At 40.5% G+C, this 16,251-nt stretch overlaps 1 protein-coding gene across 1 annotated transcript; it reads right to left on the reverse strand.

Moving 5' to 3' along the window:
- Nucleotides 1-7,381: 7,381 nt before the first annotated feature.
- mc1r (melanocortin 1 receptor) lies at nucleotides 7,382-9,516 on the reverse strand. The gene has a single exon (XM_049565731.1). The coding sequence runs from the start codon at nucleotides 8,582-8,584 to the stop codon at nucleotides 7,607-7,609; it is 978 nt and encodes a 325-aa protein (XP_049421688.1). The 5' UTR covers nucleotides 8,585-9,516; the 3' UTR covers nucleotides 7,382-7,606.
- Between the last annotated feature and the right edge of the window lie 6,735 nt (nucleotides 9,517-16,251).

The raw sequence follows: 16,251 nt of genomic DNA on the forward strand, positions 1-16,251 counted from the left end.
GTTTGAAATCTGCTTTTCCATGCATGGATGGCTGCTAAACCTGCACGTCTGGCTTAGTCAATTTGTGAAGCTACACATGAGTTGTCACTGACTAATTAGCTCAGTGAGCTAGAAATTGATTCTTAGTCTCAGAGGTTGTGAGTTCAAGCCTCAGCTGATGCAAAAGGCAGATTGTGTTGCTAAATTCCTAAATGTCTTCCAGTTCTTCGGCTTGTTGCTCAGAATTGCCTAAAAATGCCCTGGACCTGACCCATTGCTGTGCAGCAGATATAATTTTATTTATCTATTTTTAATTTCAGTATTTTTCAGTTAGTTGTCAGGGTAAAGTTACTGCATATGGGCTTTGTGTGTGTGTGTGTGTGTGTGTGTGTGTGTCTGTGTGTCTGTGTGTCTGTGTTTGGGTTCAGGGGTTAATTAAAGTAAATATAGTATATAGTTGCCCACATCGTAATTCTATTCATCCCCAAAAGGCAGAGACATGCCTTTTGGTCATGTGGATAATTCTGAATCATCACTGCTTGAGGTGGAGATTCTTCTCTGCTGTAAACAGAGCTGCTTTGTGCGGTAACATAAAGTCACAACCCTACAGTAAACATGCTGCTCTGTGCAGATAATACAGTCACTATTCGGTCATCCTGCAGGCAAATCAGCAATAGCCTAATTACAGTCAAGTGGCCTGTTTATGTCTGTTTCCTCATGTTACTTATTCATGAAATAAAATGTAATTTAATTTGAATTATCTATTTATTTATTCTATTATTTAATTCAGTAACAATGAGAATGTTTGCAAATTATGTCAATATGACTGTAGTCCATGGAACATACAACAAATATCTGATTCTGAAGGTTGCTGAACATTTTTATGATAGCATCACCAGTTTGAGCAAACTGGCGTAGGTTATTGTCAGAGAGTGATCGCACTGACTGAGAGTGTCCATCATGTTCTTAAGACAAGCATCAAGGCACAAAACATATCTGACTTTGGCTTTAACGTTGTTTAACAGGTAGCCTCTTTCTTTAATAATCACCCAGGGTGTTATCTGATCAATTAGCCACTGGCGAATAATTCTGTGTCATGCCCAGTATGGAGGATCAACCCCGATATATCTTTTTATATAAATTCAGTAACTAAAAATAATAAACAAATTACATTAAAAGAAAAATAATATGATGTATTTACTGAACATTTTTAGAAGAATTCCTACATTTACTTGGCATTCTATAAATTGATTTCAAATGCTTATGTAAATTATTTCCAAGTTTGGTAAAAAAGTGTGGAGTACATGGACTAAATCGTTAACATTTTTTTTATCAGCAAATATTTATTTCCAAACTGTTATTTAAATATATGCAAACAAGCTAATATAAATAGCATTGTACCTATCGTTTATTTATTTATTATCCCACTGAGAAAGCGTGGCTTTCTTAAATACATGTACACCTATTATTGACAATATATATTTTTTTAATTTTATCTAACATATCACTTAATGTTGGCCTCTGCTTTTGGAATGAATCTACTGGCTGTTATTTCATGAGATAAGCTGTATTAAATAGTGGTGTTGAGCAGTTTTAGATCATTTTGTTCATCAGTCTGACATAAACTTAGCTGCTTCCTGCCACAAATATGATGTTCCTTGTCCCCCCTCTATTCATGTGCGTTTTAAAAAGAATGAAACTATGCAGTTACAAATAAAAACTTGAATATGACCTGGTTTTGCTTTGAGCCATAGTTTCTTTGTGCTGTAAATGACAAGAACTGGAACGCTGTAAAATAAGATGTAGAGATAGACCAGAAGTGTGATCTGACAGACAATCACACAGGTGAAATCCATAAACATTTTTAATCTATCTTTGTTTAGGCTATATGAAACCAGAAGTGTGATCTGACAGACAATCACACAGGTGAAATCCATAAACATTTTTAATCTATCTTTGTTTAGGCTATATGAAACCAGAAGTGTGATCTGACAGACAATCACACAGGTGAAAGGTCCATCAGTTTAACTGTCAAGCCACTCTATCTTTTCATAAAGACCTTCTAAAAACACACTCAAATTAAAAATTATTCACAGTTAGTGAAACTTGTGACTACAGGAACAAAACCTCAGGCCAGATCTGCACAACTGTAAACACATTGTCAGTGCCACACTTACAAAACACTACACACACTGTTTTGTAAAACACTGGAGACACTTAACTAAATTAGACACAGAAATCTACTATGATGCACTTCTTTGACATTTCAAAGCATTGTTTTTCCAAATGCCCCACCTATGAACCATTAATCAGACACAGCTATCAGACACTTAGGTAACTGTAAACTCACCAATCAGGTGTAAGCAAAATGCAACAGGTGAGTGAGTCTGTATTCAACAAAAATGGCAGGCAACCTGCTATTTTTTTCATGCATTTTTTCTGTTTTTGTCTCCACAATATATATATATATATATATATATATATATATATATATATATATATATAGTTCACGACACTGAACAGTAAAAAATGTAACATTGTAACATTGAAATGCAAGGAAGATGAATGATTTTTATAATTTGGAATAAAGTAATTATTTTTATCATGTGTGCAGTAATGGCCTTGGGTGTGTTTTGTCAATTTATTCACAATATGTTCATGCATCTTCAATATCTCTAAAAAATTCAAACCCAGACTCTTATTAGAAATGCAGAAATGTAGAGTCTTTTTGGGTCACTGAGTAAGGGAACATGGGCACAGTCTCCATTACTGCAGCTGATGAGCATATTTTAATGTGTTTCACTGCACTAGAACATACAAATAATAGCTTAAAATAATATTTGATCAGATGATGTTGTAGCAGTATGTATGAAATTAAAAAGGCCATTCGACTAACCGTCATAATCAACCAATTACATGATGCCGAGTGGCACGTCCAGACCTGTTGGAGACGCTTCATCCAGTCACACGGCACGTTAATACTGTCTGTAAATTGAAGATTTGTGCTCGCTGTCATGTAGAGGAGCGAGACAAGGCTGTGTTTTAACTTTACGCATGGTGATATAAGTTGTCACCACTGTAACATGAACGAAATTGGCACAGATACCTCTTAAATTCTGCTGCCACGCTCCCTTGACGCACTCACAGTCCAATCTGCTCCTTAAGAATGCTGATGCTGACTCAGACGCACACATTTCTGACTGGAGTTGTTTGGATAAATTAATATGAAAATGTAAAACGGGCTTGCATCATGACACTGACTGATTGAGGGCATTCCTCCATGAGACGGATACAGGACACTTCCAAATTTCAAAGAGTCATTAAGTAGCTTTGAATATCCCACCAGCTGAGGCTTCGGCGAGGCTTGAACACCGTATTTTTATTTGAATTTTTTGCCCCAACCTCGGACTCCGGAGTTAAACTTAATATGAATTAGATCTGATGATGTTTCCTGAGATTAGTGACTATCCGTCATATTTCAGTTAATTAGTCTACATGACTCATGCATTATCTGGTTGTGCAAGCGCGTTAATCAGGTGCGTTTTGGAGCAGCAGCTGGAGGCTCAGATGGTACTACTTCTTCCGATTAAATGAGTCAGAGGCTACAAAGCACGCGCTCTCATGCTGCGCCACCGCTAAACGCTGGTTTTACGCACAAAGTAATTTGGTTTTATGCGCAAAGCGATGCATGTAGACAGAGCTCTGTTTCTGGGTTGCACTTCAGCTAAGTGTGGATGAACACATGAGGATTGCGTGTGTTTGGACCGGATAAAACGCTGCTTATATTAGTAATATTTCAAACTAACAGACACAGTCAACAGAGTTTGTACTTAACGAGCAGGAAATTAAAATGTTCTGACCCGGAGCTGATCCTGATGGCGATGATTTGTTCCAGAAAAAGAAGATAAATTTGGAGTCTGTGCTTTACAGCTTATTTGTCTGATATGTGGAAAAGTACAGGATGTCTGCAAGCTGTAATCGTGACGGGAAAATTAATAATCATAAAAATGTTATGAAGGTGCAATTACTGCGCCACATGCGTAAAAGTGCCCATCCGTAATTAATTTGGAGAGGCTTGTATCGTTCCTGCTGCTGTGTGATGGCTCGGGTAATAAATGATACATAGTCTACAAATAAACGGATTATTCAGTGACACGTGAACATAATCGGTAAAATATTTGAATCTAATGACTCTGACTCAGCAGATTAAAAAATTATAAAGCAATGAGAAAGAGAGTGAAATCAACAAAGACAGCCTGGTTTCGAGAACACACATTGGTTTTTGTTTTCTCAATGCCACCTCCGGGCAAACAAATTAAAACAAAAATGAAACAAATAGCCTAAACATATGGGTCAACCCCCTGCAGCAAGGCAGTCTATAAAGTCTTTGTATCTGCGGGGTGACAAATTGTTTTAGACACAGACCACCAGCTGTCACACTGAGGGGTCCCTTTTTGTTTTCGTGTTTGGTGCCCTTCATAATCTTCTTAACAACAAATGTTGTGACAGAGCTCAAAGTGGCCTGCAAGTGGTAAAATAATGGTAACAAAACAAACATACCATTACAATCAGTACATTTTGTCAAGAAAAAAAAGAGTTAAAATTAAAAAGATTTTTTTAAAAAATGATATTGCCAAAATATTTAGACTGCATGTCAGAAATGCAGACATAATTTATAAATATTAAAAACAGTTTTATTAGATTTTTGCTCTCTCTGATTCTTTTTTAAAAAGCTGAAACTGAGATAGAATTTGATTGATTTATTTTTTTTTAATGTGGGCCAACAATGAAATGATTTACAACAATTCAGATTTCTATTTATTTTCCCTTGAGAACCGGATGAGGATGATGATTTATATTTGTTCCACTTGGAAATCCCCTTTCTCGACAATGATGCTATTTGTTGCGCAGCAACTGAACTTGATCATGAGTTTAAAAATGGAACATTTCAAAAACGTTTCTGTTGTGTTACATATCAATGGCCCTTCTGTCTACTGAGAGCAAATGTTGTATTAGAGATTTTTTTCTTCTATGAGGCAGAAAAAATGTTCAGGTTGCTACTGTCTGTTTAAGTTAATTGAAGTGTTACGCTCCAGTCTTCTATCTTGACTTATCATCTGCAAATATTGCAATATAAGGACGTGATGAATTCAGACTTTCACAATTAAGAAACCATGAATGGCCTCATTTGGACAATCATATACAGTATATCTCCTTATTTGAGACCGCTGACACATCCTGTGGTGCTAACTGCACAGCCACCTTTGTGCTCTTGTGCGCAATGAAGCATTTGGTGTGAATATTTAGTCTTCAAACAACCTACTGATGAGCACAGGCTACATCATAACAAAAGTAAAAACCATTTAAAATATATAGGAGGGGTAAACAATAATAAAGCTGTGGTTATAACTTGTGTTGTTTGGCCTCTTTTATTTGGGACAAAAAGATAACATGTCAACAGTTTCAAGGATTACATATAACACACACATTTTCTATAAAATAGCTGTACAATATATTCCTGTTTTACTGAGTTTAAAGTTACCATAGGTTACATTCTGCAGTTATTTAGTGTCACCAACAACATTAACAATGTGTGTTGAATCAGGTTTACCTCAGAGTACTGTATGGAACCCTGTCTCATCACCTTTAATAGAGGTCATCTTTTAAGATTTAAACAGCAGATACCACACAACCATAGTACTGTACATTATCTTCTGTGACAACTCCCACAAGAAGAAGAAAAAAAAATAAAGTTATGATATTAAAACAAACAATACACTTTACGATGCTATAAAAAGTAAAATAAAAAGTAAACTGAGTGTTAATTCAAAATCAAAAGGACACTAAATTCAGTGAAAACAGGGAGTGTGTAAATTATAGGTTACAGCAGCAAATAATACGGCAAGTATTTTTCAGGTACTACAGTGTACAACATTATTGTCAATACTAGTATGTAAATTTCACAGGATATGGTATCATTATCTAACCAGTAATGTTCAGTTATTTTTGTCTCGCCTGATCTGTGAATCTTTTCTTCCAGTTTGGAAACAAGCGTGCCAAAGCACTTAAACCGCAGCACCGTGTAAAGGAAGATAAATTCTACACTTCATTCTTCACTTTCTAAACGTCAGTTTGTCTAAGATGTTTGTCCTATTTACAGAAAATCCTTAGGATCAATAAGGAATAGGATATATAGGATAATTCAAAGTAAAATACAAGATACAAACAGATTAACAATTAACAGTAAGTGTCTTAATTTCCAGAGCAATAGATTGTATCCCAACTACAGTTCATGTCAATTCAATCATTTGACATTTTTAAAGTCTAGACTGTCTTTCATATAAGTGATCCAGACCCAAAGTCCCACTTCTGTGACCCACATAACAGAAATGAGGCTCCAAATGTTTTGGAAGCTGACTCTGTTTGCACTTAGCCCATAGAAGAAAACCACACACACACTTCCAGAAATAAAACTTTGCCTTCTTTCATAAACCCTCAGGCCTGCCGCCAAGAGAGGCCGTTCGTGTGATTATGCACATCTTATTTTTCTTCCCTCAGTCATCAATTATTTTTGGGGGAGTAGCCTGATTTACACACAACGCCACCAATTAGACTGCAAGGAGTGGTTTTGAAACAACGCCTTTCTTGTGTATGACATCTGTTTCCTGCCCCTCTTACAGGCTTCAACAAACTGATCTTGGTCAGTTCATTGCAACATGAAATGAATTGTTTTATGTTTTAACTGAATAAATGCTTATCTTTTTTTTAAGTGATGATATGCGCAAAGATTGTTTTGTTTTTTTTATCAGTAGGCGGTGTTAAAATGATGCAAGGTGGGAAGTCTCAAGGCCTGGACATGGACATCATCTAACACCAAACCCCACGTGGGAAATGTCTCTATAACACGTCACAATATTGTATGTAAAAGCATGTTTTTTCAAGCACTGAGATTAGCTGACTCTGAATATAAGCTCCTGCACCATAGATCCAAATTCTGATACAATAGAGACATTTATATTTCAAAGGGGTGTAACCCATTAATCAGCCCAAATCAATATATATATAAAAAAATATATATAAAAGGCAGCTGCATTACACAACATGCATGTCATCTCAGTAAAGAAAGAAATTCAGCTATTTCCACTGCGGATTTTCAGGGTTGTTTTTTTTTCTTGATTTCTGAAAAGTGTCGACAGCATTTAACAGCAGGAGTTCAGACAGATCACATATTTCAATAAACAAAGAGAGGCACTTCATACAAAAAAAAAAAAAAAAAAAAATCCAAGTTGATTTACAGAGAAAAGAATACAGTGCTTGTCAGCTACTAAAATTCAGTCCAGTGGTTGTCTTCACTAAGAAAGTTTCCAAACTAAGGATCACTTAAATATTCATTGTTGGCTCGGGTGTTTCACAATGCCTGAAGCCTTGCGTGGAAATAATAATATTCTCGAGGAGATGTACAGAAGTATTTATCAGTCGCGCATGTTCAGAAGGCATGTGCCAGTTCATTCATGCATCAGTCACGGCTTACTTCAGCTTCTGACACAAAGTACATTCAAGAAGATGAGGTAGCCGACATTGTTGATAACCTGATGCTCGTCATCTTCCTGTATGTGCACGGTTTCATTCAAACACCGAGGCACCAAGAGCACAGGACCAGCTCCTGCAGGGTTTTACGCAGCTCCTGGCTCCGGTACGCGTAGATGAGTGGGTCGATGAGCGAGTTGCAGATGATGAGGATGAGGAAAAGGTTAAAGTTTCTGAAGAAACAGTTGCAGAAGGGACTGGTGGGGCAGGTGAGGATGAGGATGAGGTGGAGGAAGAAGGGGCCCCAGCATACAATGAACACCCCGAGCAGGATGGTGAGGGTCATCGCGCCCTTCATGCTCGTGGATTGGCGCCTGCTTTTGTGGAAAGCCACGATGCGCCGCGAGTGCAGGTGAGCCAGGAGGAACATGTGCAGGTACAGCACGGCGTTAAACACCAGGGTGGTGCAGAAGAAGGTCACGAGGCACACGATGACAGCGTTGTCGGTGTGGTAAACAATAAACAGGATGCTGGAGGTGATGCTGGCCAGCCACACCACCACGATGATGTTGACGGCGCGCTGCGTGGTCATGATGCTGTGATAACGCAGCGCGTAAAAGATGGTGATGTAGCGGTCCGCTGCGATGGTGCACAGAAAGGACAGCGAGGACACCACGGAGCTGCAGATCATCACGTCGATGATGTTGTCCAGGTGGCGCAGCATGCCAGGGTGCACGTCCATCAGGCCGTGGTCGTTGAGAAGCATGAACATGGTCTCCACCACGTTGCTGACGCTGACCAACATGTCGGACACCGCCAGGCAGCAGATGAAGTAGTACATGGGCGAGTGCAGGTTGCGGTTCCTGAAGATGGCCAACACCACCAGGATGTTCTCCACCAGGCTGATGAGCCCCAGCGCCAGGAAGAGCTCCTGCGGGATGTGGATCTGCACGCAGCCAAACGAGTTTCGCTCTCCGGCGGTGGAGTTGGTCTCGTTCTCCAACATGTAGTCAGTTAGAGGGATGAAATCCACATGGAGGATGGAGGGGTTGTGCTGGGACCTGTTGGTCATTTCCATGTCTGACCTTCTACCTGATGACTGATTAAAGGGTGCCCTGCTGGATTTTACTGCAGCACAGTGGGAAAGCGAGCGTCACCGGTTGTCTCTTTGGTTCAGAGGATGCTTCACCATCAGCTATTGGAGTGACGCGTTGCAGCACAGTTGGAAAAATCAAGCCAGTTGTTCAGGTGTTGAACCCATCATCGCGCTGACTGTCAGATATCCACACAGCGTCCTCCTAACCTTTAATAACAGGATGAACTGTTGAAAACGTGGAGAACAGTCGCGTTGACGCGCTGCAAAAGTCCGGAGAGTTTGCGCTTTTTGGAGAAACTTTTCTTTTTTCTTATGGATGCAACTTTTCCAACACAGAGATCCATAAAATGTGCGTCTTCATCCAAACAATGCGCTCACAAGTCATCATTTTCCATTCTCACAGGACGTCCGAGCATCTGCCAAACTCCCCGCTCAGACTGCTCTGACCAACATGGTGAGAATGAACAAAGTGTCTTCTTGCTTGAACATTTCTCACGGTGATGCTGGATTCAGAGGGACCTCGGGCGCCTCCTCCCCTCACGCCAACGTCAGCTGGGCTGTGGTCCTGTATCAGTCGTGTTTGGCACGCCCGCAATTTTGGACAAGAAATGGGGAGGAAAGCAGGGCGATGAGCAGCGTTGTTCAGCCAAGTATTTGATCTTTTATCCCTTTGACATTTTGTTTTAAATAAAGCCAGGGCAGTTTTCTGTTATCTTTACGACTTACCAGTCACAATGTCAGTGATCCCCGTAAGCACCAGTGCAACAATGTGACCACTTCATGTCAGACTCCTTCTTGATCATTTACTGACGTACTGTGAAGTTTTTTTTCAGCACATAAAATCTTTAAAGGGCACTTTCTTTTGAACTCCTGCATTTCTAGAACTCAAATCACTTTCAAAGGAAAGGTTCATATTTTTTTTCAAGTTTATGTTATTACTCTCATATCATAATCACTTACACTGAAATTGCTTCAAGAGGGAATCACTTTGTGGCCTCCAACAGAAAATTCTACAGCAAACTAAAAATATTTCACTGTGCATATGGTCAGTATTTACACAGACAGGAAAAAATATGAATCCATGCTTTATACAGTTCCAGATTTAGGTTTTCTCAAGCTCCAGCTGGTTGAAACAGCTCTGAGCCAAAAGTGAAATTCCACTGTAAATGTTGTTGCTGTTGCTGTGGACACGTTGCTTTGAGTCATGCAAAAGTTAAAGTCATTAAAGACAAGCTGCTGCTGTTCAGCTGAGCATTTCTCCCCTAAAGTCACAAAGCATGGCAATATGAAACATATAAGCGGTGTCATGGAGCCACAGAGAAACTATATATGTGTGGAACAATCCATTGGTCTGTTTTCCATTTAAGCAACACTGCAGTTGGTTTGAAAGGGCTGGGTTAAAGAACATACTGAAGAAGTTAAATTTTAACGGACACCACATCTGAACTGAACATATTTTGGGTCGTTTGCATCTCAAAAAGTGTCAAAGTATTTAGTCTAACTAAATGTGGTTTATAAGTCAACTTTATATTTTCAGTGATGTCTGAATACTCAACCCTGTTCTGACATCATTTAAATGGCTAGCGTGAGGTGCAGGGTTTATTGATGAAGCCGTTTAATGCATCACAGTCATAATGTAATCTGTATAAATAGATATAGTTTGTTAATACTTAAAAACATCATGGATTTAGGATACTGTTGACAGTTCAGGGAGTGCTTTGTATTTATATACAGTGCTTTATATTTTTGTATTTGCTTTTGTCACCTATCATTTATAAAATCCACTCTGCTCAGTTTGGCATTTTTTTTTACTTATGTTGTGCCAATAAAACTGTAGCCATAGACCTTAATCATAAAACATGGGGTACTTAAAACAGAAACTGCATTTTGACAGTGTCAGTTCTGCTTTTCAAAGGAGGTTCACAGGTCTGGAGCACAGTGGAGCACATCACGGTTTCTCCAAAACACACAATTAGGCTTGATTTTGATTGACAATTAATCTGCAACTATTTTGATAATTGACTAATTGATATAGTATTTGTTTATGGTTTTCGCTTTTTAAAGATTTGCTGCTTTATCTGTTTAGTATCATTATTAACTGAGTGTATCTGGGCTTGGTCTGCTGTTAGGACAAAACAAGACACGTGAAGACATCACCTTAGGCTCTGGGAACTTGTGACGCAGCCCAATCGTCAAAGGAATAAGTTGGCATTTTATGTTTCTGTAAACCACAAACACATTACATTTGCACTTTTCATTCGTATTATATTAACGTTCCTGAAGTGTAACAGAATATAAGCCTACTGTGTCATGAGGAGGTGGAGGTGCGTTTGTATGAGCCATAGTATACCGTCGAAGACATACAGTGGAGAAAAGCCGAGGCTGCTGCTGCTGCAAGAGGATATGACCGGCAGGGAGCCTCCAGAATTTCAGCTTCCAAGAGCAAACACTAAATGGTGGTGCCTTTGCTCAAATTGCCTACTGATTGCAACATATTCTGCTGCAATGAATTTCAGCTGGGGCAGTTTGTTGGATGCTGTCACTGATGCCAACCTCAAGAGAGACAGTGAGTGCGTAGCTACGCATTAAGAAGTATTACTCCTTACTTAAAAACAGAGGTGTGCTGGAGACCTTCTTCTGGATCCCAAAGATAAACTGGAAAAGACAATAAAGACCAGCAGGGCTGAGGACAGATGACCAGTGAGTGAGTATTTTTGTCACCTAACGCTGTGTTTTGGCCGACAAAGTAATAGCTATCGGTTAGGGTGGTGATACATGGCGACATCGCATGCAATGCATCCTGGTATCTGGCACTGCTGACATGGAGTCTTTTCAGCAGAAAACCTAGCTTTCTCGGTCAAAAGAGTACACATTAAAGAATTTATTGCCTCAGTTTACTACATTTACCATCAACATTGATTGGACATCCACATTAAAGATGGCAAATTTTCCTTTAATTAAGAAAATAATTTGCACATTAATCAATAATGAAAACAATTATTAGCTGCAGCCCTACATGTATTTGAACTTGTTTGACTTCAAATCCTTTTATCAATGTGCACTCTTACAAAAGCTAGTTTGTTTGAAAGAAATCTGTTCCTTTTTTTGTGGGTGGGTTGTGGATGAGGATAATTGCTTTACTCATTTAGATTTGCTACAGGTCTTTTATTTAAATTATGAGGTCTAGTACTTTTTGATGTTTCTATTAAAGGAGCTTTATGCTACATTCAGAGCATATTTATGATTTAGAGTTTGGGCCAGAAAAGCCAGCGGCTAGCAGTTTTAACAGTGCTAACAACAGGAACAGTGCTCACAGAGCCAACATGTTTTAACCTTGGTGGGAATCGGAGGCTGGGCGCTATACTTATGCAGCGTTGCCCCTTGACCCACAGTGGCAGGATGGTGTTATCAGCAGTAGCCTACCTCTGCTGTATGACCACAGTGCAGAGCAACAGCAATCACATGCGCGCGCGCGCACACACACACACACACACACACACACACACACACACACACACACAGGGACTAACAAGCACAAACATACACACGCAGCTGGAGTGTCTACTACATCAAAGAAAAGAGACGCTCGGATTACACGGAGAGAGACACGCAGAAGGAGTGTGACATTATTCTCTGCTTAGGACGCCGTTACGCCACTATATCTTTACATAGCAATCAGAGGTTTGCCGCTATATTAGTGTTCCGACTTGTGTACAGCTCCTTTAAGTATACAGTAATGTCTCCTCACAGACACAGCTCCCTCTGAGCCACTAATATGAAAGCCTTCCTATATTGTCGATGATCACATGCAAAGTCCTCACAGCCTCAACCATAGCTCCAGGTGGACTGGGAATGATGGCATCATTTGACAGTCAAGCACAGTCACACTGTGTTATCATGTGGCTTTGCTGATTAACACAGTTAATGTATGAACAGCTACAGTATGTGTACAGGGTGATTTGCTCAGTGTCTCTTTGTGACCAAGACGCCTTTAGGTTGACTCTAATTTAATTTTTCTGTCTTTGATCTAATTCAAGTGTGCTAATTATGGATAAGAGATACATAAATATAGGAGCTCCAACTGCTATGCTAATGTCAAATCTTTTGTCTGAGAGGCTTGACAGGGAGACAAGATAAGTGTATCCTGGGACAGATTCTTCCCTCTTCCAGATGAAAACCATGTGTGGGCGTTGCAGGCCGAAATATCTCCGCGTCTTGCTCCAGGCGAAATTATGATGAAAAACCCAGGAACACAAGATTGAAACGCTGGGGAAAGGCCGAGACATAAATGATGTAGAACAGATATGTTTAAAATTTTGTTGGCATGCTGGCAGAGGTACAGTTATAGCCTCAGGTTTTAACTGCAGTGACTCAAGCTATCATGAGTGAGGTCTTGAGTATCTTACTGAGAATGCATAGGAAGTATTTAAATCAATTTAGGCAAAATTTATAAAATATCTGCCATACTCACACACTGGATTTAACTTGATGAACAGCAGACTACTGGAAAAGTTCCGGCCAGTTCTCTGAAATGTGAGAATCAGTCCCTCCAAAAAAATTTGGGAGTGAGGGGACATAACAGAGCAGGAAAACAGCACACAATAATATGATTTACACAAGAAAAAAACACACTAGAAGCCCAAGAAAATGTGATTAGATTCTCAGGCTGCAGTTCTTCAGTGAAATGACGAGGCCCTTGCGACAAATAAGCATTTAACCGACATATTTCTTCTTTGATAAGACAGATTCCCAGCATAGTGATAGTCTCCATTTTGAAAAGGCTGAAATTAGCAGGAGACAAGACTAGACTTCATTTATTTTTCATAGAAAATTAGATCTAAATTGCGCTTTAACACAGGTTTAAGTCCTGGTCCTGACAAACACATGGCTGTGTTTGGGGACTGCCATCCTACCTTTACACAACTGAGGACTGATGTTACCCAACTGCAGGGTGGACCCAGGGACATGGTCAAGTTCATCCAAGAGCTGTCATCCATCCACAGCCCAGTCTGAACACCTCTCCCTGGGCAGTCGAGGTGACACCAATTGTCCTACACCATACTGCATAAGTTCAGGACAATGATAACACTATTGTGTGGCCCGGAGGTGACGAGATCCACACCACAGGATTCTACCCCGGAAGAGGACACCTGTGGTTCTGCCTTAGAGCAAACCTAAGACCCAAATTGGGCCACTCCATCCATTCAAGAGCCCTGGGTCCAAGTTAAGTACCGTAATCCCCTATCTCAAGGCAATTGAATCGAACGCAACTGGACTTGGTTTTGTCTTAGAAGACGTTTCACCTCTTATCCAAGAGGCTTCATCAGTTCATGCTTGTCTGACTAGGCTGGAACTAGTCTGACGAACTGGTGTGGAAGCACCCAGGTATTTAACCTCTGGGGAGGTCTTCACAAGGCCAATCATGTCATTGGTTCGTTAGTGCTCCAATGGTGTGTCAACGACAGTCGTTGAAACTCCTGCTGCAACGGTTGTCACTGGAGTCGTTAGAGTCACATGAGGCCATTTGTGAACGACCGTTGTTTTTAGAGGTTAAGTTGTTAAGCCTCCTGGGCAAGGATGAAAGGACAGCATCATAGGTGGGGGATAGGTGGTGTCGCAGACCTCCTCCTCTACGGAGAGATGGCTTTTCCAATTTCACATAGATGGCTTCTTTTACACCTCTTTCAAACCATCTGTCTTCCCTGTCCAAAATGTGCACATTGCTGTCTTCGAAGGAGTGTGCTTTCTCCTTGAGGTGTAGATAGACAGCTGAGTCTTGCCCTGATGTGTTAGCCCTTCTATGTTGGGCCATGCGTTTGTTTAGTGGTTGTTTTGTTTCACCAATGTACAAGTCTGGGCATTCCTCACCGCATTGGACAGCGTACACTAGGTTGCTCTTCTGAGTGTGTGGTGTACGGTCTTTTGGGTGTACCAGTATTTGTCTGAGTGTGTTACTGGGTTTGAAATACACAGGGATGTGGTGTTTGCTGAATATCCTCCTGAGTTTTTCAGATACCCCAGACACATAGGGGATGACAATGTTATTGCGCTTGTTTTCTTCCTCACCCACCTTGTTCTTTCTGGAACAGGCTGCTGATTTCACAAAGGTCCAACAGGGGTAACCACAAGTTTTTAGAGCCTCCCTCAGATGTTCATGCTCTTTCCCTTGGGCCTGAGTGCTGGTAGGTACGTTATCAGCTCTGTGTTGTAGGGTCCTGATAACACCTAGTTTGTGTTCCACTGGAACACAAACTAGGTGTTATACACACCTAGTGTATAACACCTCCTTCGAAGACAGCAATGTGCACATTTTGGACAGGGAAGACAGATGGTTTGAAAGAGGTGTAAAAGAAGCCATCTATGTGAAATTGGAAAAGCCATCTCTCCGTAGAGGAGGAGGTCTGCGACACCACCTATAATGCTGTCCTTTCATCCTTGCCCAGGAGGCTTAACAACTTAACCTCTAAAAACAACGGTCGTTCACAAATGGCCTCATGTGACTCTAACGACTCCAGTGACAACCGTTGCAGCAGGAGTTTCAACGACTGTCGTTGACACACCATTGGAGCACTAACAAACCAATGACATGATTGGCCTTGTGAAGACCTCCCCAGAGGTTAAATACCTGGGTGCTTCCACACCAGTTCGTCAGACTAGTTCCAGCCTAGTCAGACAAGCATGAACTGAACCTCTTGGATAAGAGGTGAAACGTCTTCTAAGACAAAACCAAAAACTCTAACTGGAGGCGCCAAGGAGGCATCCAGATCGGAGGATCAGCGTCATCTCTCCTGGCCTTGACGAGCAGCGGCTCTGCTCCAAGCTCTTTCTGGATGTCAGAGCTCTTCACCTTATGCTAAGGCTGAGCCCAGCCACCCTAAAGAGGAAACTCACTTTGGCTGCTTGTATCTTCAATCTCGGTCTTTCACTACTACAAGAGCCAAAATATATATTTTGCTTATGTTTATTGTTTATTTGTATGTATGCACAGGTATGTCACATCCGGTGGTTGACACATGGGTGTGGTTTAAGTTATTTAACTGGGCATTTAAATCCCTGGCGGGAAGGGAGACAATGGGGTTGAGTGAGCTCTGATATTTTCTGTTGACCGTCACGTTGGATCACTGTATTGTAAGTCTTCTTTCGTTTGCAAAATAAAACTTATACAACTGTCAAGTGGACTGATTCAATGAAGGAACGAGTCACAGATGCGAGCCCACTTAAGCCTCTCAGCGGCCTTTTTATTGATAGCAGTCGCTACAACTACCTAAAGCTCATGACCATAGGTGAGGGTCATGATGTAGATAGCCTGATAAATTGAGAGCTTTGCCTTCTGGGTCAGGTCCCTCTTCACCACGAGAGTCTGGTACAACACCAGCATCACTGCTGATGCTGCATCAAACTGTCTGTCCATCTCACGCTCTATTTTACTCTCATTTATGTACAAGACCCAGCAACTCACTCCCAGCCCTATACATTACACATGTAGCGTAATTATTTTGAATCCATCTCCTACTTTCAGCCACTATGTTATCCTTGGCCTGCTCAATCTATGTGTACATCTTTTTCTCCATGAGGATTTTATCATGTCCAACAAAACTGACTTTTTAATGATATTAGAAACCCAGCCTAATGTTAGTGACTTAGGACGC

This window comes from Epinephelus fuscoguttatus, linkage group LG2 (assembly GCF_011397635.1).
Source record: "Epinephelus fuscoguttatus linkage group LG2, E.fuscoguttatus.final_Chr_v1".
Lineage (NCBI taxonomy): Eukaryota > Metazoa > Chordata > Actinopteri > Perciformes > Serranidae > Epinephelus > Epinephelus fuscoguttatus.

Bases quoted from the DNA above. Each gene is read 5' to 3' on its own strand.
- mc1r (XM_049565731.1), bottom strand. From the start codon at position 8,584: ATGGAAATGACCAACAGGTCCCAGCACAACCCCTCCATCCTCCATGTG.